We start from the raw sequence: 25,545 nt of genomic DNA, 5'->3' as shown, positions 1-25,545 counted from the left end.
TATCCTACAGAAAATAGTAACAACAATCAGAATTTGAAAGTGACCGTATATTTGTTTATTGTGACAAACCAGACGTGATGACTTCGGTTTTCAGCAGCATTGTGGTTATTTCCGTGATGGTGCATATTATAACCGCACAAACTAAATGTAAGTGTCACCCCTACTACTTAATTTTGCCATTTTTTGCTATTTCCAAACTAAACGGGTTAATGCGTAAAACAACTTATTTAGCAAAACAATTGCAGAAAACAATTTAACAACGAGGTATTATCCAGGTTGCAATAAAACGATGCAAGCAGTGAAGGACAGTGTGTTGATATTATCTGACGATCTTGTGGATGCAAACACTGCACAGGAGAAATGTTCTTTGCTGGGTGGAAATCTTGCAATGACTGATGACCCACAGATCAACACAACTCTCACTCAACTCATGACAGACAAATACACAACAGGTTGGTAAAAACAGTGATAAGTTCAGTACAACCTTTAAAAAGAGAAATGCAAATCAATTAGATAGAAAAAACACTGATTTAATGTAAATGTATGAAACAAAACCTCGTTTCAGATTTGCAGCGGGTTTATATTTTTTATGATCCCGTCACATACGAACGATATAAATACTCAAACAATTCGGTTAAAGAAGATTTCTGGAAAAGTACAAAATCTCTCGGACATCTGTGGTATTTCGACTTGTACAAAAGGTGAAAATCGGATAGTTACAAACTTTTCACTATGAATTAAACCTAATTTTATCGAGCAGGAATCCTAAAAACACGATGGAATCAGTTTACTTCTGCGAGGCTTGGAAAGACAGAAATAAGGAGAAGTGGAATGTGACTATTGGAAGAAATTGTGAAGGCAAAGACAACTTTGGAAATTGGAACGGTTGGTGTTCTACTTACCTAGCTCACTAACGTTTAACATATCACACCAAAACACTGAGGTTAAAAATGTTTTACTGTTTTTAGTTTTTTCAGTTTTTTTATTATTTTACTTCTAAATCATGACAACACAAATATATTTTATGTAATGTTGGTCTTTGTTCTGACTTTACAAACATTTGCAGGATGGACATTACGATATTCTTTATTTTCTGACACTAAAACCAGAAAACGCCAAAAGGAAATATTTAGTTATGGACTCATCGGTCATATGCGTGGAAGCAAGTTACGAAGTGTAAATGAATCGTTTGAAAACTTCACCACATATGATGGATCGTTCCTGGCACCAAGTGAGCGTTTAATATAAAAACAGAAAATACCTTCCTCATGTTCAAAAAAAAAAAAAAAAAAAAAAACAGTTATCAGTGTTATCATTGGAGCTCGTTACAACACAACTACAAATGGTTGGTATTGGAGCGACGGATCTCCGGCAAACTTTCCCGTTTCCAACGTTACAATTTGCCAGCAGGGAGCGTTGCATTATGGGATCGGATGGGAGCAGTCAAGAATGAACTGCAGTGGGGAACCGGCTTACTACGCTTGCCAAGTGAAATGTGAGTAATCACTACATTTTAAAGCGGAATAAAAATATATATCAAATGCCTGATACAATGTTTCTGTAAGATGTTCTTGCTTTAATGGAAAAACTACGCTACAAATTCGTGACCTAATTTACCTTTCTTCATCATTTGCTATAACGTCTGGAATCATGTTTAGTTAAACCTTCTGTGACGAAATTTCCATGCAATGCTTCAACTGTGGTGGTTAGTTGGACTGGACTTTATCAATTCATCAACAACAACAAACTAACAGCACAGGTCAAAACCAAAGTTTTATAATTTACTATTTGCGTTAAGTCCGTAACTGCACCGAATAAAGTAAATCAACTAAAGAATCGTTTACCAAAAATGTCTGTACAGCATTTTCTAAAGAATCGTTGACAAACAAATACATGCAGGTTGAGATTCAAGTCCAGGGATTGAATCAAACAATATCTGTTCCGTATTCCAATACATCAACTTTAATTGAAGGTCTTAATCACTCTACATCTTATGATGTTCAGGTAAGCATATTTTGCTCCAAAACAAAAAACTAAAGAAATGCCAAACTTGGCTCAAAAAAAAAATCAAACATGTTTTGTGTTCCAGGTCAAAGTCATTGTTACTGATTTAATCAACACAAACATCACATCCAATCTGACAGTAACAACTGCGGGCAAACCCCCTCCAAGCTGTTTTCCTGGAGATAACCCCACCAATCCTACAACAAGTGCTGCAATGATTGCTGGTCTGGTGGTCGGGCTGTTGCTTCTGCTACTTGTCATTGTTGTCATTTTCGAGTTTAAACGGCGGCACAGGTTTGTTCTGAACTGGTTAGGCTAAACGCGTATTCGCATTGTAGCTTTTGTCAATGTCAGAAAAATTGTTACCAAAAGTACTATTGTGCTTTTAACTTCCGCACGAAAGTTAACGTTTGTTTGTTGTCCAGAAGCTTAAAGCGATACGTGCCTAAACAATTAACCTAATATGAGTTAATTTGAAACTCGCAATGGATATCTAAAGGAAAGGAAGCATCTCTGTTAAAATACTGAACTAAAACTCATATTATATTGTGTTTGCAGGCCAAGCAAGGATCAACCTTTACGCGTGGAAGTTTCCAATCATCAATCTTCAGGGTCACCACAAGGTAGAAACGAATAAAAAATAGGGGATCGGTTACTACAAAAAGTGCATACATAAGCATTTGCACCAATCAGGATGTGAGAGTAATTTGTTTTATAAACCTTTTCATTAAAGAAATGTTCAGAAAACGCAAGAAAAAAGAGCATTTATTGGTTTCTTTTAAAAAACTTGCACTTCCTTTCTTTAGGTTTTACCACCTACGTATATCAATAGATTGCCGTATCAAATTTCAACACCTAAACTTTTGCAAACGTTTTTAAGTTGGAAACGGTGTCTACCAAAACGTAGCGCATGAAGCCAGGTCGAATTCGAACTTGTTTGAATTGTTCAAGAAAAATGTCGAGTCAGGATTTCTTTTTGCCAACGAATTTGAGGTTTGTTGTGTTAACTGTGAATAGATAGAGACGCATGGTAAAGTATCAACACACACCGTCATGGGAAAGTCTTAATACTGTTTATACAACACACACCTTAAGGCAAATGCCACAATAAAAGCGAACTTTTCATTTCAGAAAATCGAAAACCAAAGTAAAAACGACAAGAGAACAAGGGACGTGTCACAGTTGCCGCAAAATGCTGTGAGAAACCGCTACAAGAATATTTTCCCTTGTAAGTATTGAAACACAAAGTTTAAACGTGGGTCACATGTACTTAAAAATAGCTTCACATGTTTGGATCAAAGCCAAAAGGTTACAAGCCAAAAGCAACAGTATTTTCACAACAAATAACTTCAACTTCCATGTTTCACTTCCGTCTTTGGCTGCTATAAGCAACGGTATTACATCGACTAAACTCAATAGCATTGTGTCAAGCAATACTGCATATTGCAAAGATCCTGGTTTGTGCATAACAAGCTCGGAATAAAATCCTAAATAGCCTTTGTTTCGTTTCTGTTTTATCGTCGCCAACATAATATAATGAAAATGACTAAGGATTGACCCGAAACGTATTTTTGTTGTTTTAATGAACCGGGCTTTAAAACTTAATGATGTCATGACTGTTATGAGACCCGTTACTAACGTGGATCATTCACTACTACGTCACACAAGAGAAACCGGTGTTTGTTTACATTTCTGCGTCAGATAATTAGTTACACATTGATTTTCCACCACAGTGATTGTACGGTTTATCTTGTATTTTATATTAATAATTTCAGTCTGTTTTAGTGGAATTTTTGTGTAGGGTTTGCTACGATAACTTAAATCAATTGATTACATGGCAAATTTTCGATAAGAGTAAACAAATAAGTATTGAGCCGCGAAGGTCTGATAACAATTAAAACCATAATGAAAGCATGAAAGGTGGTCATGTATGGATAGTTTGCCCTCAGAGTGTTTATTACAATGTAACTAATACGTGTGTAATTGACTTCCTGTATAACTTGTGTTTGTTCAATAGACGATCATGCTCGAGTGGTTTTGCAAGGAAGCGGTGGAAACGATTACATCAACGCCGCTTATATACCGGGTTACGATAACGAGAGGAAGTTCATCGCCACTCAGGGTCCAAAGAAGGAGACAATCAACGATTTCTGGTTGATGGTTTGGCAGGAAAACTCCAACATCATCGTAATGCTCACTGGCTTGGTGGAAAACGGAAAGGTTGTCTTTGTTTACTTACTAAATTAACCAGCCAGAACTCTTCACAAAGATAACATTCAACAAATTTGTCATTAAACTGGTGTAATGCTAATCAAAATACTGGTTGTTATTTCAATAACTTGTATTTTTGCTAACGTTTCGCCCACCAGAACGGTAGGGCTTCTTCAGAGCGATGAATGATATTTTGCGAGCACACAAACGAAAGTGTACCTTGCTTTGAAGTAAACAACTAGTATTTTGTTTAGCATTACACCAGTTAAATGACAAATTTGTTAAATACGTAAAATGGTGGACGAAACGCTTGTTTTTTTTCAAAGATAATATTGATGGCCTATTTTCAAACTGCCCGCATTTGCTACTTATTAATCACTTTACCATGCTACCCGCGGCATGGATTCCTCCCAAGGTGCGGAACTTCCCCTATTTCACAAAACGTTTGTTACGCGGTGTAACTCACCCGTACAAAGAGTTTCGTGTGCTGACGCATTTCCAACAAAAACTGAAACCATTTTATCAAAGCTCTATTCAGCCATAAATAGCAGGCCTCAATTTACAATTATCAACCGATGTTTTGTTAAAAGAAAGTTATCCTGAAATTTCAATTGTTGATGAAAAACCTCTTTCTACAGCAAAAGTGTGAACAATATTGGCCAGAGGTTGAATCTGAAATCGCATTGTCGTCGAACCGTAAAATCAGAACACAGCTTGAAATAACCATCGGAGGAATTATTCAACGACAGTTCGTCATATCCACCACAACAGTGAGTAAACTGCAAAACAAACAAACGGTTTGGGTAATGTTGGCTTCCATAAAAACAGTTTAATACATAATGGATTGTAATTTAGTCAATACATGACTTTTTAATTTTTTTAAACATGTTAAACCTTCCCTTTGCATTCAAATTTGTTTCTCTACAGAAGTAATCACAAAGCAAATGTTGAAGCACAGTAAAACTACTGTTTAAAATTCAAAATTAAATTGTGATATTTCTTCCCCACACAAAAGTCTTGTTATATTTCCCAGGAACAACGAACCATAACACAGCTGCAGTTTACAACTTGGCCCGATCATGGGATTCCAGTAACTACATCCAACATGATCCACCTGCGTAACATGGTCGATGATTTGCAAAACACAAATGCTCCAATCATTGTGCACTGCAGGTGAATACTTGACAAACCCTATGTTTATTTGATCACTGAAATGAAGCATATGTTTGTATGCAGTGCTGGAGTGGGACGCACAGGAACTTACATAGCGATGGACACTTTGTTTCATGAACTTGACGACAAAGGAACAGTTGATGTGCCACGAACTGTGTTAAGAATGAGAGGAAATCGAATTGACATGATCCAGAACGCAGTAAACTGTTTGCTTCTCTATTGGGGCGTATATGTTGTGACTAACATTGGTTAATCATATATATTCTACAGAATCAATACATGTACGTCTACAAGCTACTAATGGAGCGTCAGACCTTAAAGGAAACAGACAAAGATGTAACAGAACTACAATTGATGACTTCAAGTAAAATGTGAGCAGTTTGTAGTATAGTAAATCGAGCCAAATCTGCAAGCTAGTATTTTTGTTGTTGTAATTCACACATTAGCCAATGATTTTTACTTTGTGTTACAGCCAGAAAATGCAAGAGCAAGAATTTGAAGTATTGTCATCGTGGAGATTTGGCGAGGAATGGCAAGAAAATCACCCACAGCTGAGAACATGTAAATCAGTGATTCCCAACTTTATGGTGGTCGCTTCAAGGCTACGCGTCGTCAACGCGTACCAACTGGCGAACTAATTTTGCACCAGATAGCAAGTTATATACGCAACCTGGTGTTTTAAGTAATAAATGTTTTGTGTCAGAATAAGCGATTCGAGTGCAAAAATACGCAAAAAATAAAATACCTGAAGGTGACTGAAAATATTTCATTTCGTGACAATTTACACTAATTTTACAGACAAGAACACGGTGGTCAAACTTTGGGACAATAAAAGCCAAAGCATTGAACAGCTGGATGCTTCCTATATCCAGGTCAGAATTAAATTTACTCTCACATTGGTTCAAGCCCATTCTTTTACTCAAAATGCCTTACTTATATTTAATACCGCCATCGTTTTTAAAATTGTTGTTTTAACGTTTCTGTAATACAGGAGCACGGATCTTCAGACCTCATCATCGCTGCAAAAAATCCTGCTCCAGGAGAAGAGGAAAACTTCTGGAAGATGATCGTGGAGAGAGGAGCTTCACTTGTCGTTGATTTAGACAATAGCATTCAAGTAAATTTGACAGTTTGCATTTTTCTATAATAGCCCTTAACTATATACCATACATCTTTTTCAGATCCCAATGAATGCAGCTTTACAATGTGAAGACATTTCGGTTTCTGCAGGTGATGTGAATGAAACTAACGTTCACAATCTCATAACTGTCGACGTCTGGTCAACAACCAACGCTTTTGTAAGTTGAAAACTACACTAACGTCATTTTAAGCAACCCAGTTGTTATGTTTAAGTCACATTTTCTATAATAAGGCGCTGTGTCCCTTTGGAAATACCGTGTTAGGCAGCAATGCTGATTGAAACTCATTATTTCGTTTTTAGGCTGCACAGCAAGTGATGCTTCTGCAAGTCAAAGGGTGGAGTGACGTGGAACGACCTCCGAAAGAAATCTATTTCATTAAAATTATCGAGAAAATGCAACAACTAAAAATCAAGCAGAATTGTCAGTGTGTGTTGGTGGGATGCAGGTAAACAATTTAGTTTTTTCATTAATAAATTGCTATTGTAATTTAACTTCCGTTTCAAGTCACACGGTGTAGCTTCAGCGCGTTTGGTTATGATTCACCATTTGTGCCAATCACTAGTTTGCGCTCCATAATGGTTCAACGTCGCGCAGCTTTTTTCGGTTGTTGATTGTTTTGTTCCATTGTGAAGTTGCATGTGTTTTCACCAAGCGAAATCAACCCATATCCACTTAAATCAATATAACTTCCCGAAATGCGTCTAAAATTAATTAAACGACTTTATCATTACCACTGCTTTATTCCTAAAGTTACAAAGCGCTGCAAACATCATACGTTTACGCACTGTTTATCACAGTAACGGATCAACGAGAACTGGGACCTTCATCGCTTTGGTGAACATTCTCGAACGTTTGAAGGCACAAAAGCGGGTGGATGTATTCCGAACTGTGAAAGACCTGAGAGACATGAGACCGAATATGGTCGACAACAAGGTAATGTTTTTCTTAAGGCATAGTGTCTAGAATCTAGATAAAAGGAAATCTCTTAAACCAAAGTTTATTGTTAAGGAACTCTACAGATACTGCTACTCGGTCGTCTTTGAATATCTCTCCGATTTCGACACCTATTCAAACTTCAAGTGAACCGTGCTAAAAGACAAAGTAAATCCACCAAAATCTCATGACAATAGAAACGCGGTTGCTTGAAACTAAACAAACTTGCTGTCCAAGACGTTTAACAAATTCTTAAGCCTTTTAGACATGCCTACGTAACACTCACAACGCTTCATGCTGCACTTCACCAAAAGTAATTGTCAAATTGTCATGTTTTTTTTTATTGTAAGCATCTTTGTGCCCCCTCTAGAACATATCATAGTTTAATGGTTTCCGGTAACCGAGAGAACCGCTTTATGTCCTTGTTATATCCAATGTAACTTTTTAAGCGTGTATTTAGCAACATCTCTACGCTAGAACTGCTTTGTGATACTTTATCTTTTTATTTTTGTAAAGTATTAAACCGCATATGCTTATTTTGTGTTATTCTTATTTGATTTCTTGCTTTTTTTTGCTTGACGAACTAAGTTGAAAACCGCTGTTTTCGAACAATGGATATGAGATTGTTTATGACGTCAATTACGCGGTTTCGTTTCAAAAACAAGTTCCAAAAATAAGCTGCAGACAGTGCACGCTGTTTCGACCTACAATGGCTAGTCGGTGCAGCTGGTGACGAGAGATAGGCTGTATTGTGTCCAACGGCACTCTAGTTTGTTCATACGGCCTATCTCTCGTCACCAGCTGCATCGATGAGACCTTATAGGTCGAAAGAGTGTGCACTGTCTACAGCTTACCATTTGTTGGCTGCATTCCAATATATTGTGAAGTTATTGTTCGTTTCAAATTGCTTTGCAATCTTAAAGCTGGTTTCCTATCGAGCTTCGTGCAGATAACTACAGCGCTTGTTACATGCACAACTTTGTACGCTGAAAGCTGATTTTCTGTGAGTCCCTGTCACATAACACTTATAGTAACGGTGTAGCTGCAGCGCGTCCACCATCTATCCATCAATTGTGCCCTCAACTTTCTAGCGCCTGATAACGTCTGAACGTTGCGCACCTATTTCCGGCCTGGTAAATACTGTAGCGCAATTATGCTGCACATTCTACAAAAAAGGTGAATGTAACCTTGCGATGACATTGCAATCACATAATAACAACTTGTAAAAACAAACCAATGTAAGTGGGTTATTTTTGTATTAAAGCAACCACACGAAAATCAATTGCAATTTGTGTATATGCCCAATATATTTATCAGTTTATCCTTTCAGTTTTTCATTCATCATTTCATTTTTATTCTTCCAAATCCTCATCAGTTTTCTCGTTTCTTCCAAAACTCGAAATGGGAGAGTCTTCCATGATACTCTTAATGAACTGTTGGACCTCTAACAAATAAGTGTAATGCTAAAATTAAAGACCAATTCATGTTGCTTACTGAATTAGATAATAACCAAATTTTGAAATAGGTAGTTTAGGTTTAATTTGGATAACGGAACGATTGTTAAACTGCCTAGTTATAAGTAAAACTTTTCAAACAAAATTCAGAACACAGAATAAGACTTGTAGATTGTGAGAAACATAATTAAGTCTTACCAACACAAGTCTTCCTATCTTTCATCAGGAAATATCCTTCAGGGCAAATACAGCGAGCTGCACCTGTCGTGTCGATACCACACATGTGAGAGCATCTCAATTCCCCCTAGAAAGAAATTTAAACAAGTCAGACCCAACATATTCACACTTAAAGTAACAATAGAAGTTTTACTTTGTCGCAAACAAGTTGGTCATCACTACCAAGTTCGGGTGCGAGTACAAAAGGTCCGAGAGAGATTTTCTTTGTTGCATCATCAGTTTCGTCAGTGATTGATCTTTTGACTGGTTGATCCATTTGTGAACAGTCCTGATCAATTTAAGTTAAATAGGAAAGATTACGATGGAAATAGGATTGAGATTTTGTTTCATAATATACCACTTCGCGTATGAAGTCATTTTAATGGAGAAGCAAGGCTGGTTACACTTGTGTTAACAAAATAACTAATTTTATTTGGTTTTACAAAAATTTCCGAAAAAACAAACTTCATACTATTTTGCAATCTTGGTCGTCCGTTTTTTCGCAGATATTCATTTTGCACGAAAGCCATATCTCCTGTTCCGGACCTTGGACACTAGACCAGCTGAATCCCAGGAACGCAAAGAGAAACTTGTGAGAGTCCGTCACAGGGTAGATGACATTCCCGTTCGCATCAAGAGGATCAGGCGCGGCACAACTGCAAAAAAAGCAAATTAAAATGGAACTTTCCTCAACCTCAATTACAAGCGCTCACCCTTCGATGACAACAGGATAAACAGTTTCAGTTCCGTCCTCAGTGGCCGCCAGATTACAATCAATTCCCTAATAGTTTCAAGTAATGAAACAAAGTTGGCATAAAGCATGTTTATTTAACATTATACCTGCAAAACCAAGTCGGTGTTAGTTCCCACATCGATGTTTACACCAATGTAAACAGGGGATCCAATTGTTATCGTTTGTTCAGTTTCAATTGTAGTAAAACTGTCCGATTGTTACGAGCCATTTTCATGTAGATTGAGGAGGAAGTTTTGCCCAAATTCAACCTAACGTTGCTGCAGAAGAGGAATAGACCAGTTAGTATTTGTGATAGTACGTCAGCCTGGCCTAAAAGTCACGTTATACCGAAACAAGCTAAGCAATCTTTTAATAGACTGCGGTATTATTATTGGATTATACACAAGCACATATTCGTGATTTGGTCTATATTGTTTATGCTCACATGCCACAACATCCACTCACACATCAGAGTGGGTTCTGCGAATGGGTTCTACATAAATACGAACAAAACTAATATCGAAATTTCGAACCTGATCATTGCCAACAAAGGTTGATCCATTGTCGCTATTTCTGAACGGTCGTAGGCGCATTGAAACTGCACGATTGCCGATTCCCCATTGCGATTTATTATTTGCGACGAGTCAGCAGCGACGCCAAGCGAAACTTTGTATGTTACCACAATTTCTGTGTCACTCTCCTGGAATTGAGCAACGATCAGAAAAAAAATTTTTTTCTCGGCTAATTTGCCGAGCTACTTTTTACACCAGTATACTTCAATCTTACGTCGATGTTTGCAGCACATTGTCCAATTCCAGTCAGGAAATTCATGTCATACTCGTCGGTCTGTTCATTCTTCATTGCAAAGCAGTTGTCCAGTGGTGCCGAATCGTCACCGATCAGTTCTGCAGAAACAACAGAAGACACAATATAAAGGATAGTTACAGATAAGAAATTATTTACACATCGTCTAATATTCGTGCAAAATTGTTCAGCTGTTTAACACATAATGGACAACAAAGTTAAACTAACAGTTTAGAATAATGATTGAACAATATCTGAACCAAACTAACCTCGCTGTAACTCCAGTTGTTGTGCAGTCGGTTATGAAATCTAAAAACACAGAAACTAAAAAAATATTTCTAAAAACAAATACAGAATCAAACATAGTATGTTTAGTGCAACCTTGCAATCGTAAGGTTGGTGGTTCTAATCTCAGATCGGCCTCTCTAAGATGACCCAATGGTTAGTGCAACCGCCTTGCAATCTTAAGGTTAGGGGTTCTTATCCCAGCTCGGCCTCCAAAATGACCCAGTGGTGAGTGCAATGGCCTTACAATCGTTAGGTTAGCGATTCAAATCCATGCTCGGCCTCTAAAATGACGGGCAGGCATATTTCTGGTAATTCTGGCAAACACAACTGATAGATTGGTCTGCATTTCATTGAAGGTTTGCACTGGAATTCAAAAAAACAAGTTTGTAAGCCTTTTATGCTGGTGCTGACATAACCCATATAATCCAAAACCCGATGCCAAACCGATGCCTAAACTTTTGCACTGTATGGGTATATCATTTAAATAGGTTTAAACCACCCTTTGTCGACCAAAACTTGAAAACCAAACTGAGATCTAAAATAATTACTTGTACAGCCAGCTTCGTCATCATTGCCAGCACAATCCTGTCTCCTGTTACATTTCATGTGGAAAGGAATACATGCTCCTGAATCACATCGATATTCGTCAGCGCCACAGTTTCCTACAAGAAGAAACAAAGTTGGATTGATACGATTCGGGGGAAAAGCTGTTTTGTTTATTATACAACAAACAAACATACAAGAGGGTCGGGTGTACTTTCTTGACCAATTACTTCCTAACCCCATTACGTAACCGTACGATATATATAATGAACTACGTCACTACCCTAATACGTCACACATACACACATAATAACGTCACTATTTTCCCATCATAAAATTATGTAGGCCTTTAAAATAACGTCATTTTGAGGAATATTTATCTTAGCGAGCCCAACTTTCATACATGACGTCATCATAGCTTCTTATGAAGTCATACCAAAAATGACGTCAATCGCTCTTCATTAATACAATTTTTTAACTATCAAACAACTTTGTAACGCGTACAACCAGCCTATTTTGCCACCAATGTTTACAACAATACAACAAAAACAACAATAGCAGTCCTCTCGACTTTTCTTTTATATTTAGAAGTAACATTTTTTTTCACGGGGTTCGAACCCAGGACTCTCCCGGGGACGAATCCCGATCAGGTTTTTTTTATGTCTGTATATGGGTCAGGCGCGCCAGACCGTTCGGCCAAGTGCATCCGCGAATTGCCCTGCCAGGTATGTGCGCCACCCAGCGTTTGTCTAATCTAAACGAAAAAAGTTTTCGTCGTATTGTGACGTCACAACGGATTATGGTAAAATCATGAGATCACGTTGGACGAAAAGAGTACCGTATTTTACGGACCATAAAGCGCACCCGATTATAAGGCGCACTGTCAATAAATTGCTTTGATTAGTTTTTTGTTCATACATAAGGCGCACCGGACTATGGAACGCAACATATTTTAAGGAGTATGGGTTACCGTATAAAGCTCATTAAAGCCCCGTATAAAGCTCTGAATATCACAGTTGCTAGTTGCCTTTACCGTAGTTTATTGTGTAAGACGGTGGTTTATTTATATAATAATAGTATCGGTACTGGAGTGTAGGCAATTAAGCACTACTTGATCCATACAGCGCACCGGCTTATAAGGCGCACGATCAATTTTTGAGGGGAAAAAGGATTTAAATTGCGCCTTATGGTCCATAAAATACGGTAATACTTTTTGACAATTCAAACAAGATTTCGACTTGATGCCTCGAAGGGTCTGTCGTTGAGAGTTCAAAAGGCCTATGCTTGCACTAAGTGTACATATTGTACCAGAATTCGCCAGACCAATACGCAAAAGTAGAGCGTGCAGAGCGATGGCGTACGCGACCTGTCCGGGTTATGGCGTACAATACAAACGGTGACGTCATAAATAGCTTATCGTTAGGCTGTTTAGCTCAATCTGTGCATCAATTAAAAATTAGATAATATATATATATGAGATAAACCTATTTTTCCTTGAGCATTTTATAAACAAAATCAAGATGACACTTGGCAGTGAAATAAGTATCCGCGATGCCGCCGTCGTAGCGAAAAGGTTGTGAACCCCTGGACTAGTGTAAGAAGATAAACTGAGAATGAACGGGTTTGCTTTGCTGCTGAAAAAACGTACCGTCGCAATTCTGTTCCTCAGTCGAAAACGAAGCAACACCGTCGCAATTGAATTTGTAAGAAATGCAATCTCCGTCGCATGGGTACTGGTGATTTGGACAAACTTGCCCACTTCCTGTCAACCAACAAATATAAGCTTAATATCGTATGTTATTTGGATACACTGTAGTGGTAAAGTGGATAAATCGGACGCCTCCTACTCGCAAGGTCGACGATTCAAACCTTGTGTTAAGGATTTGCAAAAATTACTGTTAAGAGGGTTAAAACAAAAGCTCGAAATTGAACCCGCTGCATTGTGACGTAATACTTATCACAATGAGTTTATTCCGCTAAAACTTCTGTTTGTTTTAACGTTTATTAGCTTTCTTACCGGGTTTTGCAAAGAAGATGACAAAGAAGGCCAGATACTTCCAATACATTAACATCATTGTTGTATTTCGTTCTACACAGTCTGTGAGTTGTAAGCAAAAAAAAAAAAGATTGTAGTAAAAATACACGAATCTATTTAACAAACAAAAAAATCGACTAAAATTCTTCATTAATCAAACCAAATTACAAAAAGATTCTCTTTCGCAGGGATTAGAATCAGGTAGCGTTTGGTAACTGCTCGCAGTTTAAATTGTTCTAGTTAACTCTAGAACAAACGTGTGTATAAGCTACCAGCATCTCCACTATAATAAACCGCACACCTTACTGTGGGGGTACACACTGATAAGCGGCTCCGTACAGGGGCGGAATTTATTGTCAGATGCAAATTGCTACGTGGCCTTTCAATACACCGTTCAACAACAGATGCAAAAACAGGAAACCGTATTGTGATCGCAAAACAATTGTTGGAGGCATACACAAGGTTCATCTAAAGATACCGTATTGGTATTAACCAACGATAATTAAGTCGTTTAGCTGATTAACAACCTTGTTTGTGCACGCTTCGTTGGGAAAAACAACCCTTTTTATTGTAAAATACTAGATGTGCATAACACCAGTAACATATTTGTAAGGTTGGCGGTTCTAATTTCAGGTCACCCCCTAAGATGACCCAATGGTTTGTGCAATAGCATGTGGAGTTTATTGATTAAACAGTTCAAAGTCCTGAAAAACTTTAACGCATATGTTCATTGTCGAAAGTTTTTGGTGTTCCTTGCTTTACTAAGCACATTTGTTTCTACAGCATTCAGAAACAGCGTTTGATCTGTTGAGCTATGATGACAGCTAATTGCTACCTAGCGCGCAACGATTTCCGCGCACATATCGTGTGTTGTTATACGACCCTCTGTTGCCAGCTGTGTGCCGCTAATATACCAATTGATGTATTACAACATTCAGATAATTCGGTTTTAAAACATTTAAATTGCCAAACCCACATGGATATCCTTTCACAAACAGTCAAAAGTCATGAGTGCAAATCCTAAACATACTGCTGTTTTGGGCAATAGCTGTATTAGCCTTTGGAGGAAAGCTGTTTGTATTTGTTACAACTGTCCATAAGTTTCGGTATGTAATTATGAACACCAGCGTTTTTATGAAGACCAGCGTTTTTATTCTTAACCTCTGTTGCTCAGATTTCCTCATGGTAATTTATCTGCTTATGTTTTTATCTGCAAACAGAGCAACCGCATGTAAAGATCCAGAAGCAATGATGTCAGCTCCAAGATGCAGGATAGAATCTCGAGGTTGATTTTTCGGTTTAGAGACCACTTCTACCAATAGAAAACTGTATTACTTTTATTGCTGTTGAGAAATAGCTCAATGGCGCTCTCTTCGGTAATGAGAAGTTGCGTTTATTCGACGCCTGAACCAGTTTGAAGTTAATTACACAAACGAAGTTTATCTAAGACATGTTTTTTAGAGCGTCGAGGGTTGCCATCACGACCTTCCGAGCCGATCGTTCCAATCGCAACAATCGGATGAGCGGAGGAATGGTGGTGTCACGTGACAAGCGACTAGACAAACTTTTCTGGCGCTAAGCCGCGTCCAGAGATAATCCAGGTTTGTGCATTCGGCCCTTAATTAATCGTCACCTGATAGCAGGGCGAGCAAATCAGGGATTTTCATCACGCCTGAGCGCCACCACGAGGAAAGACAAAGAGGTGACCAATCGCAGCAGTTGTAAATTCCTCCGCGCCATGGGGTTTCATCGCTGAACGAAACATCCAATCTGACAACATTCAAACCACAACTCCTAAATATTGTGTACTGAGGAATTTCATTAAACACTTTTAGAATGCAACAATGTGTAAAACCTTCAATGGTTAACGGGGAAGACATAGGGTAACAGGATTTTCCGCTTTCATTTTAGAAAACTCGGCTTTCGCCCTAACTGTTTAAAAACAGTGACGAAAATACAACGGATGTTTTGTTCCACGATTGTAACGACGCAAGTAAGAACATTTAACACGAGAATTTAATTGCAGTATACAGCTGCTGAAAAAATGGTTACTGCATAATGTTATTTTGCTGGGTAGATTTGTGCGTTTGATTATTTCAAAAATTTTGCAATAAAAAATATTACTAAGATCGACTCTATTGCGCCACAATTACTTCTATATTACGTATGCCCAAACAAGGAATAAATGACGTGTGATGTTTTGTGCCGTAAAATAGTCACGAATATTTTCGTGACTTTATTTACAATTCCCCATGTTTAAAAAAACGGTTTAAACCCTTACAAACACGTCATAACATCGGTTTCATGTCACTCACGTGATGACGTAATCGTTACGTCGCATGCGCGACATGCGACGTAACGATTACGTCATCACGTGAGTGTAGCGCAAGTACGTTCGCGTCAGGAGACACACATACGCGCGAGATGTGCACGGACCAGACACATTTCATTAAATCTGAAAGGAGAAAAAAAGTATTTTAACAAACTGCAGTACATTAGTAAGCCTACGATTTTTCAACGCCTATTAAATATAACGAATCTAACCATATTACAAAAATACCAGCAAGTTTTTATGCTAATCGGTTTTACCAGCCGAACGTCACGTGATTAGATAGAGGCAAAATACCCGAGTAGGTGTTGAAGAAAGGATTTTCTTTCTCTGCCGAATACTCATCAGGGTCAACATTCTTGAAACTTATGTACAAATCAACAAACAAAAGATCTGATGTCACATATTCCTGAACCTACGAATAAAAACAAGTTTTTGCACACCCGTTGATGGTTTCAAACTAGAATTCACTTTCTGTATAAAACGTATATAGTTAATAAAATATCGAAAAATTAGTTTCTATGCACAAATATTTTATGCAATTAAAATGTCGCAGAAGAGATGACATTGATCACAATATTAAGTTTCCAGGAAATCCCGCTAGTGTTAATATTGATTGACGTTTCCTCGCCAGTTATTGTGCAACGAAAATTTCCAATCCAATATTAGTGGTTTAATTTAAACGGCTGTGGTAATTATAGAACATTGATCTAAAATTGCTTAGGAAATATTATGTTAAAAAGGGTCACTTTTGTACGATGAAAACGCAAGCGATGATGTCAATAAATAATATTTTTTATACAAACAATCTATTTTGGAAATTTCTTAAACTCGAGGATAAAGCGAAATACACATTATAAAAATCATTAATATGAAATATATTTCACAACTATATTAGTATTGAAAATGGTCGTTATAAATGTATAGTGTAATTAATTTAATTTGAAATGTGCTCTATCATCGGTGCTTTCTTATCTCGTCGGCTCCACTCAAATTTATATTATGCTGTCGCTGGTTTGCTGAGTCATCTTACCTCTTACGTCATCTAGGTTGTATTTCTGAAAAACCATGGATCCGATCATGGTCGCTTCCTTATCCCTCATGTCAGCTAGAGACAAATCAGCAATGCTTAAAAACACATTTTGCAACACGATGGCGAGTGTCATATGGGTTCGAAATCGCACTGATTCATTAGTGGTTGCGTCACATGCGTACAAAACAAAATGCAGATTAGTGTTCATGTTAGTCTACAAGATCATGTTGTATAGTGCTGCAAAAAACATGTTTTGAGTAAATAGAATAAAAGGGAATTGAAACAAAGAAAACCAAATAGGACAAAACAAGGTTCTGGGTGGGCTCCTAAAGTTCAAACCATGTTTTTATAATAACAAATATTCCACTAACAACGCAAACCTGTAGCTTGGCTTCCTCCATCCGCTCCAACAACACGTGCTTTTAACGCCGCTTATCAGCTGTTTGCCTTTTATATCAACCTCGGCGCCTCTGAAAGTCAGTTTTGGAGTCCCAATCTTTCGGTCTGCGGAGTTTTCGGGCAACGATTACTTAATCACTTTACCACGCGTTTTGACCGAACGAAACAACTCTTGTATAACAAACAGTGGAAAGAAGTGACAACAGAATCAAACACTGACAATAGAATAAAATATTAACGTGTCAGGTGATGTCACAAAAACATACTTAGGACGGACTTGATTCGTGTGATGCACTTCAAACCTGTTCTCAATTGACGATGTTTATAGCTCAGTAAAATGTATTTATCACAACAGTACATCCCAACATTTACAAGCTCGAGGCCATAAGAGAACTGAAATATGAAAGTCTGCAACTTTGTTTTCAGTAACTTATACTAAAACATGTTTTGCTTAATTTCTCTGCATTTTTGCCAATCTTTCCCACGTGATTTGAAATCATACAAACAGTAAGACAACTGCGAAATTAATCCTAACGTAATAATAACGTTTTGCTTGTTAAGTTTGCGAGGAGTTACAATCCAAAAGTTTCCAAAACAAAAAACGAAGCTAAAATTTCGGTCAATCACTTGAATTCATTTGATTAGTTGTCACAACTTTCCTCAGATTCTAAACCATCGTCGTTTTAGTGTCACAACTGTTTGTACATTCCACTCTGCTTAGAACTTTGGAAGCTGATCATTTTGTTGTCGTTTTTTTGCAGGTTGTGTGCAACAAATTAATCCAACAAAAAGTGAAATTACGACTTAAACGGCAGAGTTTAAACTTGTAACATGTTTTCCTGAACCCAAGCCAGTATAATACGGCCCGCAGTATAGCACTAAACTAACCTTGTGCTTTTAGTATCTCTTGGGTTTACTGCGTCAGACTTTGCCGGGATGTGCTTTACTGCATTGTATGATTGTTTCAAAAAAAAATATTCTATCAATTAAACAACGCGTACCACCATTAAATGTAAACACCTGCCTCAAATCCCGGGATTTAAAAAAAGATTATCGGGATTTACCGGATTGTCACCAGCAAAGGCCAGTTCCCAGCAGACACATTGCTACAAAATTTTGAAGAAAACAAAAACATGTATTTGAACCTCAGTTTTACACAAAATAGCAAAAAAGATCAAAGTACGGCGTAGTTGCGAAATATTCGCGAACAACAGGGAATTAATAAATATGTACATGCCGCACAATACATGGTTTGTGCTGTTTAACCGCTTGGCTTGTCAATCATATTTGTCGCTTGTCGTTTAATTGTCACAAGGCGGCTTCCGCCACAACTGCCACGTTAACTCGTCGGTTGTCATGCGGCTGTTGACGTCGTCGAACGTCACGTAAACGCTTGCTGAGTCGATCGTAGAGCATTTTCGGGGCGTTGGAGTAGATGAGAGGATTGAGAGAGCTGTTGATGGGAAGCAGGATTATTGCTGACACTGCGTAAATCACTGGAGGTACAGTTGTTCCACCGAAGTTCAGGAAAGACATGATTGAGATTGGCACCCAGCAGAAGAAATCAGTAAAGACCAGCCGGATGATTTTCTTTTGCATTTCTGCAACAAACACCAGATGTTAGGAGCAATATTTAATTTGCGCTTATCGGATTTACCTTGGTTCTGCTTTTCAGCTCTCTCATTTCGGGCTCTCTCATTTACTTGCCTGCCACTGGCAGTCGACCTCTTGTAAATCCAAACGTACGCCACAGCAACAAACATAAAAGCCACAAAGTTTAGAGTGATGATGCCAAGTGAAAATGGCCAAGCCTTGTCAGTCGGTGTCACGTAAAGTTTACTGATGCAAACACTGTTGGTGCTGTAGTAACTGAGAAAAACATTCAGTTACAGCAACAACTAGTATAATCATATTTGCTTGCAACTACATACCCCAAATATCCTGAAATGTCAAACAGTTCAGTGTAGTTATAATCTTCAAGAATTTCCACAAAATCTGTCCAAGAATAAACATTTTGTACCCTTAGAAGTGCGCCATCGAGTGTCTGGGAATCATTGATGGTAAAATAGTTTTGAAACTTTACAAACCGTATCATGAAAGTGTCCATGCCTGGAAAAAACGCACGACGGAATAAAACGGTTCAATATACACATGTGTTACAATTGCTTACTTGAAAAGTCAACGACATGACTCTTGAAGAACGGGTTTTCCTTCATCCATGCTTTGGTTTCAAACAAATGTTGAAATTGAGACGTGAGAGGAATAAAAGCCAGTGTGAATGAAATTGTCCAAGATAAGATGATGGCAAGGATAATAATCCTCAGTTTGGGGAAATATGGCGCGTTAAACGGCTGCAAACCATAAGTTGCTTGCTGAAACAACAGAGCACACATACATAAAAAATACTCACGTTTGTCACCGCGTAAAGTCGAAATGCTGTTAGCAGGACCATTGTAATTACTGATGTTTCGCTGGAAAGCAAAACCAAAATGCCCATTGAAATGCACGCCCGATTTGACCTCCAAACAAAGTCGTTGGCACAGTAGTTTCCAGAATATTGAAGACCAGCACCGCCGAGCATGAGCAGATAAACGCCCATGAGCAGGTCAGAAATCGACAGATTCAAGACAAGAAGATGGTTGGTTAGAAATGAGGCCGATTGTGATTCTGTCGTCACCAACATTTTTATCTCAGTAACCATGACGACCTGCAAATAAAGAAAATGAAAAGGTTATTTGCAAAACCACCTAGTTTGAACTTAGAACGACGTGTTTTGTTTCAGCTAAGCATTACAAATATACCAGGTTTCCGAAGATTGCGAGGAACGCCATTATCCACACACCAGCACGTAACACCGGGTTAGCGATCAGCTCGTATCGCGAGGAGAAAACGTTTTCATTTGCTCCGCTTGACTTCGTTGGGCATTCGTCGCTCCAGTCAGAACAGTCGCCAAATCCATTGAATTTCTGTCAGTGGCATATTTTGTTAAAACTGCCATAAAATTATTTGGAATAATTAAAAACCTGTTCCTTCTTCACAAACAAAGGTTGTTTGTTTTCGCAATAGAACCTCCCGTCACTCGTGCAGTTAGTTTCGTCGCTTTCATCATCACAGTTTATCATATAATCACAAATCTCTGATTTACTAATAGAAACCTAAACACATTAACAACCAAATAAAAACACATAAGCCTTTCTTACTACGGTAAACAGAGTAGGGGCTGTTCTTATAATCCACAGATGCTAACATACCTTAGCTCCACTTAACGCTGAACAATTGACCCTTCCTTGTTTTGTGCAAGTTTCCGAATATTCGTCACTTCCGTCTTTGCAGTCAATAAAACCATTGCAAATTTTTGAACGAAACTTTCCCGAGATTTCTACCACGGTTTCGTCACTTCCGTCTTTGCAATCAGCAAAGCCATCGCAAACTTTGGATTGGGGAATGTTGAGGCGATCGTTTCTTGTTGAGCAATGTTTACGATGCACGCAGAGACGAGGGTCCTCATCGTGGTTGAAGATTCGTTGATCAACATTGCGAATTCCATTCGGGCAATCCCTTTTCCCGTCACACAAAAGCACGTTGCGGAAAGGACTCCACTATACGATAAATATTAAGACTAAATGGATTGTTGCTAATACACACGTACAGTTTGTGGACACATGCAAAACAAGATATCGAGGTAGTTAAACAAAATATCACACATGTCAGGTCTATTTCGTTCTATGGATAGTAATAACCTACCCGCTATTGTTAGTTGTTCACACGTACGGTTTGTGGATAGATGCAAAACAAGATATCGCGTTAGTTAAACAAAATGTCACAAATGTCAGATCTGTTTCGTTCGATGGATAGTAATAACATACCTTCTATTGTTGGTTGTTCACACGTACAGTTTGTGGACACATGCAAGACAAGATATCGAGTTAGTCAAATAAAATATCACAAATGCTAGGTCTATTTAGTTGTATAGATATAGTAATAACTTACCCGCTAACGTTGGTAGTTCACATGCACAGATTTTGGTCACATGGAAAACAAGATTTTGCGGTAGTTAAACAAAATATCACACATGCTAGGTCTATTTCGTTAATATGTATAGTGATAACTTACCGCCTGTTGTTGGTTGTTCACACGTACAGTTTGTTGATACATGCAAAACAAGATATCGCGTTAGTTAAACAAAATATCACACATGTCAGGTTTGTTTCTTTGTATGGATAGTAATGACTTACCAGCTATTGTTGGTTGTTCACACATACAGTTTGTGGACACATGCAAAACAAGATTTTGCGTTAGTTAAACAAAATATCACACATGTCATGTCTATTTTGTTCTATGGATAGTAATAACTTACCTCGTACTATTGTTGATTCTTCAAAAGTAAAGTTTGTGGACACATGCAAAACAAGATGTCACGTAAATTTAACAAAGTATTACATATGTCAAGTCCATTTCGTTCTATGAATAGTAATAACTTACAGCCTATTGTTGGTTGTTCACACGTACAGTTTGTGGACACATGCAAAACAAGATATCGCGTAAATTTAACCAAGTATCACATAAGTCAAGTCTATTTCGTTTTATGTATCTTAATAACTTACCAGCTGTTTTTGGTTGTTTACACGTACAGTTTGTGGACACATGCAAAACAAGATATCGCGTTAGTTAAACAAAATATCACATATGTCAGGTCTGTTTCGTTCTATGGATAGTAATAACTTACAAGCTGTTTTTGGTTGTTTGCACGTACAGTTTGTGGACACATGCAAAACAAGATATCGCGTTAGTTAAACAAAATATCACACAAGTCAGGTATGTTTCGTTCTATGGATAGTAATAACTTACCGCCTATTGTTGGTTGTTCAAACGGACAGTTTGTGGACACATGCAAAACAAGATAGCGCGTTGGTTGAACAAAATATCACACAAGTCAGGTATGTTTCGTTCTATGGATAGTAATAACTTACCGCCTATTGTTGGTTGTTCACACGTACAGTTTGTGGACACATGCAAAACAAGATATTGCGTTAGTTAAACAAAATGGCACACATGTTTAGTCTGTTTCGTTCTATGGATGATAATAACTTACCAGCTGTTTTTGGTTGTTTACACGTACAGTTTGTGAACACATGCAAAACAAGATAGCGCGTTAGTTAAACGAAATATTACACAAGTCAGGTATGTTTCGTTCCATGGATAGTAATAACTTACCGCCTATTGTTGGTTGTTCACACGTACAGTTGGTGGACACATGCAAAACAAGATATCGCGTTAGTTAAACAAAATATCACACAAGTCAGGTCTGTTTCGTTCTATGGATGGTAACATCTTACCCCCTATTGTTGGTTGTAAACACGTACAGTTTGTGGATACATGCAAAACAAGATATTGCATTAGTTAAAAAAATATTACACATGCCAGGTCTATTTCGTTCTATGGATAGTACTAACTTACCGTCTATTGTTGGTTGTTCACACATACAGTTTGTGGACACATGCAAAGCAAGACATCGCGTTAGTTAAACAAAATATTACACATGTCAAGTCTGTTTCGTTCTATGGATAGTACTAACTTACCCGCTATCGTTGGTTGTTCACACATACAGTTTGTGGGCACATGCAAAGCAAGACATCGCGTTAGTTAAACAAAATATTACACATGTCAAGTCTGTTTCGTTCTATGGATAGTACTAACTTACCCGCTATCGTTGGTTGTTCACACATACAGTTTGTGGGCACATGCAAAGCAAGACATCGCATTAGTTAAACAAAATATTAAACATGCTAGGTCAGTTTCGTTCTATGGATAGTACTAACTTACCCGCTATCGTTGGTTGTTTACACGTACATATTTTGGACACATGCAAAACAAGACATGGCATTAATTAAACAGAATATCACACATGTCAAGTCTATTTCGTTTTATGAAGAGTTTTAACTTACGTCCTATTGTTGGTTGTGAACACGTTCAGTTTGTGGACACATGCAAAACAAGATATCGCGTTAGTTAAACAAAATATCACACAAGTCAGGTATGTTTCGTTCTATAGACATAGTAATAATTTACTAGCTATCGTTGGTTGTTCACATGCACAGATTTTGGACACATGGAAAACACGATTTTGCGGGAGTTGCACAAAATATCACACAAGTCAAGTCTCTTTCGTTCCATGGATAGTAATAACTTACCGTCTATTGTTTGTTGTTCACACATACAGTTTGTGGACACATGCAAGACAGGATTTTGCGTTAGTTAAACAAAATATAACACATGCTATATCTGAGCCGTTTTATGGATAGTAATAACTTACCTCGTACTATGGTTGGTTGTTCAAAAGTACAGATTGTGGACACATGCAAAACAAGGTATCGCTTTATTTAAACAAAATATCACACATGTCAAGTCTATTTCGTTTGATGAATAGTTATAACTTACGTCCTATTGTTGGTTGTAAACACGTACAGTTTGTGGACACATGCAAAACAAGATAGCGCTGTAGTTAAACAAAATATCACACATGCTAGGTCTATTTAGTTCTATAGATACAGTAATAACTTACCAGCTATCGTTGGTTGTTCACACGTACAGTTTGTGGACACATGCAAAACAAGATATCGCGTTAGTTAAACAAAATATCACACATGTCAGGTCTGTTTCGTTTTATGGATAGTAATATCTTACCAACTATTGTTGGTTGTTCACACGACAGATTGTGGACACATGCAAAACAAGATATCGCGTTAGATAAACAACTATTACACATGTCACGAAGATGTTGCTTTAGTTAATCAAATATTACATGTATCAGGCCTGTTTTGCACTTGTCAGAAAGATGTGGTGTTAGTTAAAATAACTTAAATCAAGGCAACCCATTTTGTTGTTTTTAACTTCTCGGTTTGCGGTCTTGACGCATATGACACAAGCAAGTTATTAAAAATTAAAACGATATAACCAAAGCTTTAGAAAAGAGTGCACAGAAAAATCCACATATTAGCCAATGATTTCCGACCTTTGAAAAAGCGTCTTTGTGAGACTTTGTGAGAAACAGTACATTATTTTTTCAGTTTTAAAAACAATTTCAATCAACCCACTCACATATTTAACCATTGAATGTTAAACAACAACTTCAACCAACACATAATTGACGTTTCACTCACCATTAAACATTCCCACCCTTCCTTCGTAATCTTGTTGGTTGTGGAACAGTCGATCTCGGCGCTCACATTCCCATGTCAATGAAAAAGTTCTTCTCTTCTGATATCTGAATAATTTATGTTTGCTTTCAGGATGGACGTTACGCTTTTTCTTGTTTTCCGACACTAACTCAAGAAAAAGTCAAAAAGACTTATTTAACTATAGAAGCGGTGGGAAAATGCGTTCAGCAAACTGCGAAGTGTCAACGAAACGTATCAAAACTTCACCATATATGAGGGATCGTTTCTGGCACTAAGTGGGCGTTTAACAACAATTGTTTACCAAACATAGTATTTTCAATTATTTTTCAGACATTAACGTCTTAATCGGAGCTCGTTACAACACCTCGTTGCATGGTTGGTTTGGAGCGACGGATCTCCGGCAAACTTTCCCGTTTCGAACGTTACAACTTGCCAGCAGGGAGCGTTGCATTATGGGATCGGATGGGAACAATCAAGCATAAACTGCAGTAAGGAACCGGCTTACTACGCTTGTCAAGTGAAATGTGAGTAATTACAAGTAAATCAATCAAGTAAACAAAAAGACTAAGCAATTACTTACTTGACATTAATATGTGATTTAATGATTTTTTGCAACGATGCTTTGCAGACATTTGTATGTTGTGTAGCTAGAAAATATAATTTCTGCAAAAATGTAATTTCAATTCTATTTTAGTCAAAGCGTTTGTGAAAAAAATTAAATGCAACCCTTCAACTGTGGTAGTCAATTGGACTGGTCTTGATCAATTTATTAAAAACAACAAACTTTATGCAGAGGTAATATGTAATTTATTTACATCCGTAACTTCTTGATTTTAACAAATGTTTTATTTAGGTTGAAATCTATGTTTTGGAACTGAACACAAGAATCATGGCACCATACGCAGATCTGTCGACAAACTTTGAAAACCTAAATTTTGCAACTAATTACTACATTACCGTAAGTAATATATAGTGACAGTGTACAAATTGTGTACAAATTGTTTGACATGGAAGAGGTCTACTGCTTGAACATTTCAGATCGTTACCATTCTCAACGGATGCTTGAACAC

General features: G+C 37.6%; 3 protein-coding genes and 1 long non-coding RNA gene across 4 annotated transcripts; 2 read left to right on the top strand and 2 right to left on the bottom strand.

Moving 5' to 3' along the window:
* Positions 1 to 388: 388 nt before the first annotated feature.
* LOC145203254 (uncharacterized) lies at positions 389 to 2,037 on the top strand. The gene is made up of 7 exons (XM_080075842.1): positions 389 to 452; positions 566 to 701; positions 761 to 885; positions 1,067 to 1,231; positions 1,301 to 1,495; positions 1,659 to 1,759; positions 1,900 to 2,037. The coding sequence occupies exons 1-7, from the start codon at positions 389 to 391 to the stop codon at positions 2,035 to 2,037; spliced, it is 924 nt and encodes a 307-aa protein (XP_079931968.1).
* Positions 2,038 to 2,094: 57 nt separating this feature from the next.
* Positions 2,095 to 7,780, top strand: LOC145219233 (receptor-type tyrosine-protein phosphatase alpha-like). The gene is made up of 16 exons (XM_080086627.1): positions 2,095 to 2,298; positions 2,563 to 2,627; positions 2,885 to 2,997; positions 3,136 to 3,232; positions 4,022 to 4,224; positions 4,854 to 4,985; positions 5,249 to 5,388; positions 5,452 to 5,587; positions 5,659 to 5,759; positions 5,861 to 5,949; positions 6,187 to 6,260; positions 6,380 to 6,505; positions 6,570 to 6,686; positions 6,830 to 6,975; positions 7,328 to 7,463; positions 7,539 to 7,780. Exons 1-16 carry the CDS (start codon positions 2,219 to 2,221, stop codon positions 7,611 to 7,613), a joined length of 1,830 nt encoding a protein of 609 aa, XP_079942753.1. The 5' UTR covers positions 2,095 to 2,218; the 3' UTR covers positions 7,614 to 7,780.
* A 1,835-nt stretch (positions 7,781 to 9,615) lies between these two features.
* LOC145208929 (uncharacterized) lies at positions 9,616 to 10,464 on the bottom strand. Its single transcript, XR_013854965.1, has 4 exons — positions 10,400 to 10,464; positions 9,974 to 10,144; positions 9,847 to 9,914; positions 9,616 to 9,789 (listed from the first exon to the last, which is right to left on the bottom strand). It is a non-coding gene; the product is annotated as an uncharacterized LOC145208929 (long non-coding RNA).
* An 8,141-nt stretch (positions 10,465 to 18,605) lies between these two features.
* On the bottom strand, positions 18,606 to 19,609 carry LOC145203126 (G-protein coupled receptor GRL101-like). The gene is made up of 4 exons (XM_080075834.1): positions 19,468 to 19,609; positions 19,229 to 19,406; positions 18,955 to 19,166; positions 18,606 to 18,898 (listed from the first exon to the last, which is right to left on the bottom strand). Exons 1-4 carry the CDS (start codon positions 19,511 to 19,513, stop codon positions 18,606 to 18,608), a joined length of 729 nt encoding a protein of 242 aa, XP_079931960.1. The 5' UTR covers positions 19,514 to 19,609.
* Positions 19,610 to 25,545: the final 5,936 nt, after the last annotated feature.

The sequence above is a fragment of the Phallusia mammillata genome, chromosome 1, assembly GCF_965637545.1.
Source record: "Phallusia mammillata chromosome 1, kaPhaMamm4.hap1.1, whole genome shotgun sequence".
NCBI classification, from domain to species: domain Eukaryota; kingdom Metazoa; phylum Chordata; class Ascidiacea; order Phlebobranchia; family Ascidiidae; genus Phallusia; species Phallusia mammillata.
This window is presented reverse-complemented; position numbering and strand designations above follow the sequence as displayed.

Coding starts and splice junctions, on each gene's coding strand:
- LOC145203254 (XM_080075842.1), top strand. CDS start 389: ATGACTGATGACCCACAGATCAACACAACTCTCACTCAACTCATGACA. Junction 453..565: donor GACAGACAAATACACAACAG/GTTGGTAAAAAC, acceptor ACCTCGTTTCAG/ATTTGCAGCGGGTTTATATT. Junction 1,760..1,899: donor ACAACAAACTAACAGCACAG/GTCAAAACCAAA, acceptor AAATACATGCAG/GTTGAGATTCAAGTCCAGGG.
- LOC145219233 (XM_080086627.1), top strand. CDS start 2,219: ATGATTGCTGGTCTGGTGGTCGGGCTGTTGCTTCTGCTACTTGTCATT. Junction 3,233..4,021: donor CTACAAGAATATTTTCCCTT/GTAAGTATTGAA, acceptor TTTGTTCAATAG/ACGATCATGCTCGAGTGGTT. Junction 5,950..6,186: donor TCACCCACAGCTGAGAACAT/GTAAATCAGTGA, acceptor CTAATTTTACAG/ACAAGAACACGGTGGTCAAA.
- LOC145203126 (XM_080075834.1), bottom strand. CDS start 19,513: ATGAAGGAAAACCCGTTCTTCAAGAGTCATGTCGTTGACTTTTCAA. Junction 19,167..19,228: donor GACATTTCAGGATATTTGGG/GTATGTAGTTGC, acceptor TGTTTTTCTCAG/TTACTACAGCACCAACAGTG. Junction 18,899..18,954: donor AGCTGAAAAGCAGAACCAAG/GTAAATCCGATA, acceptor TGTTTGTTGCAG/AAATGCAAAAGAAAATCATC.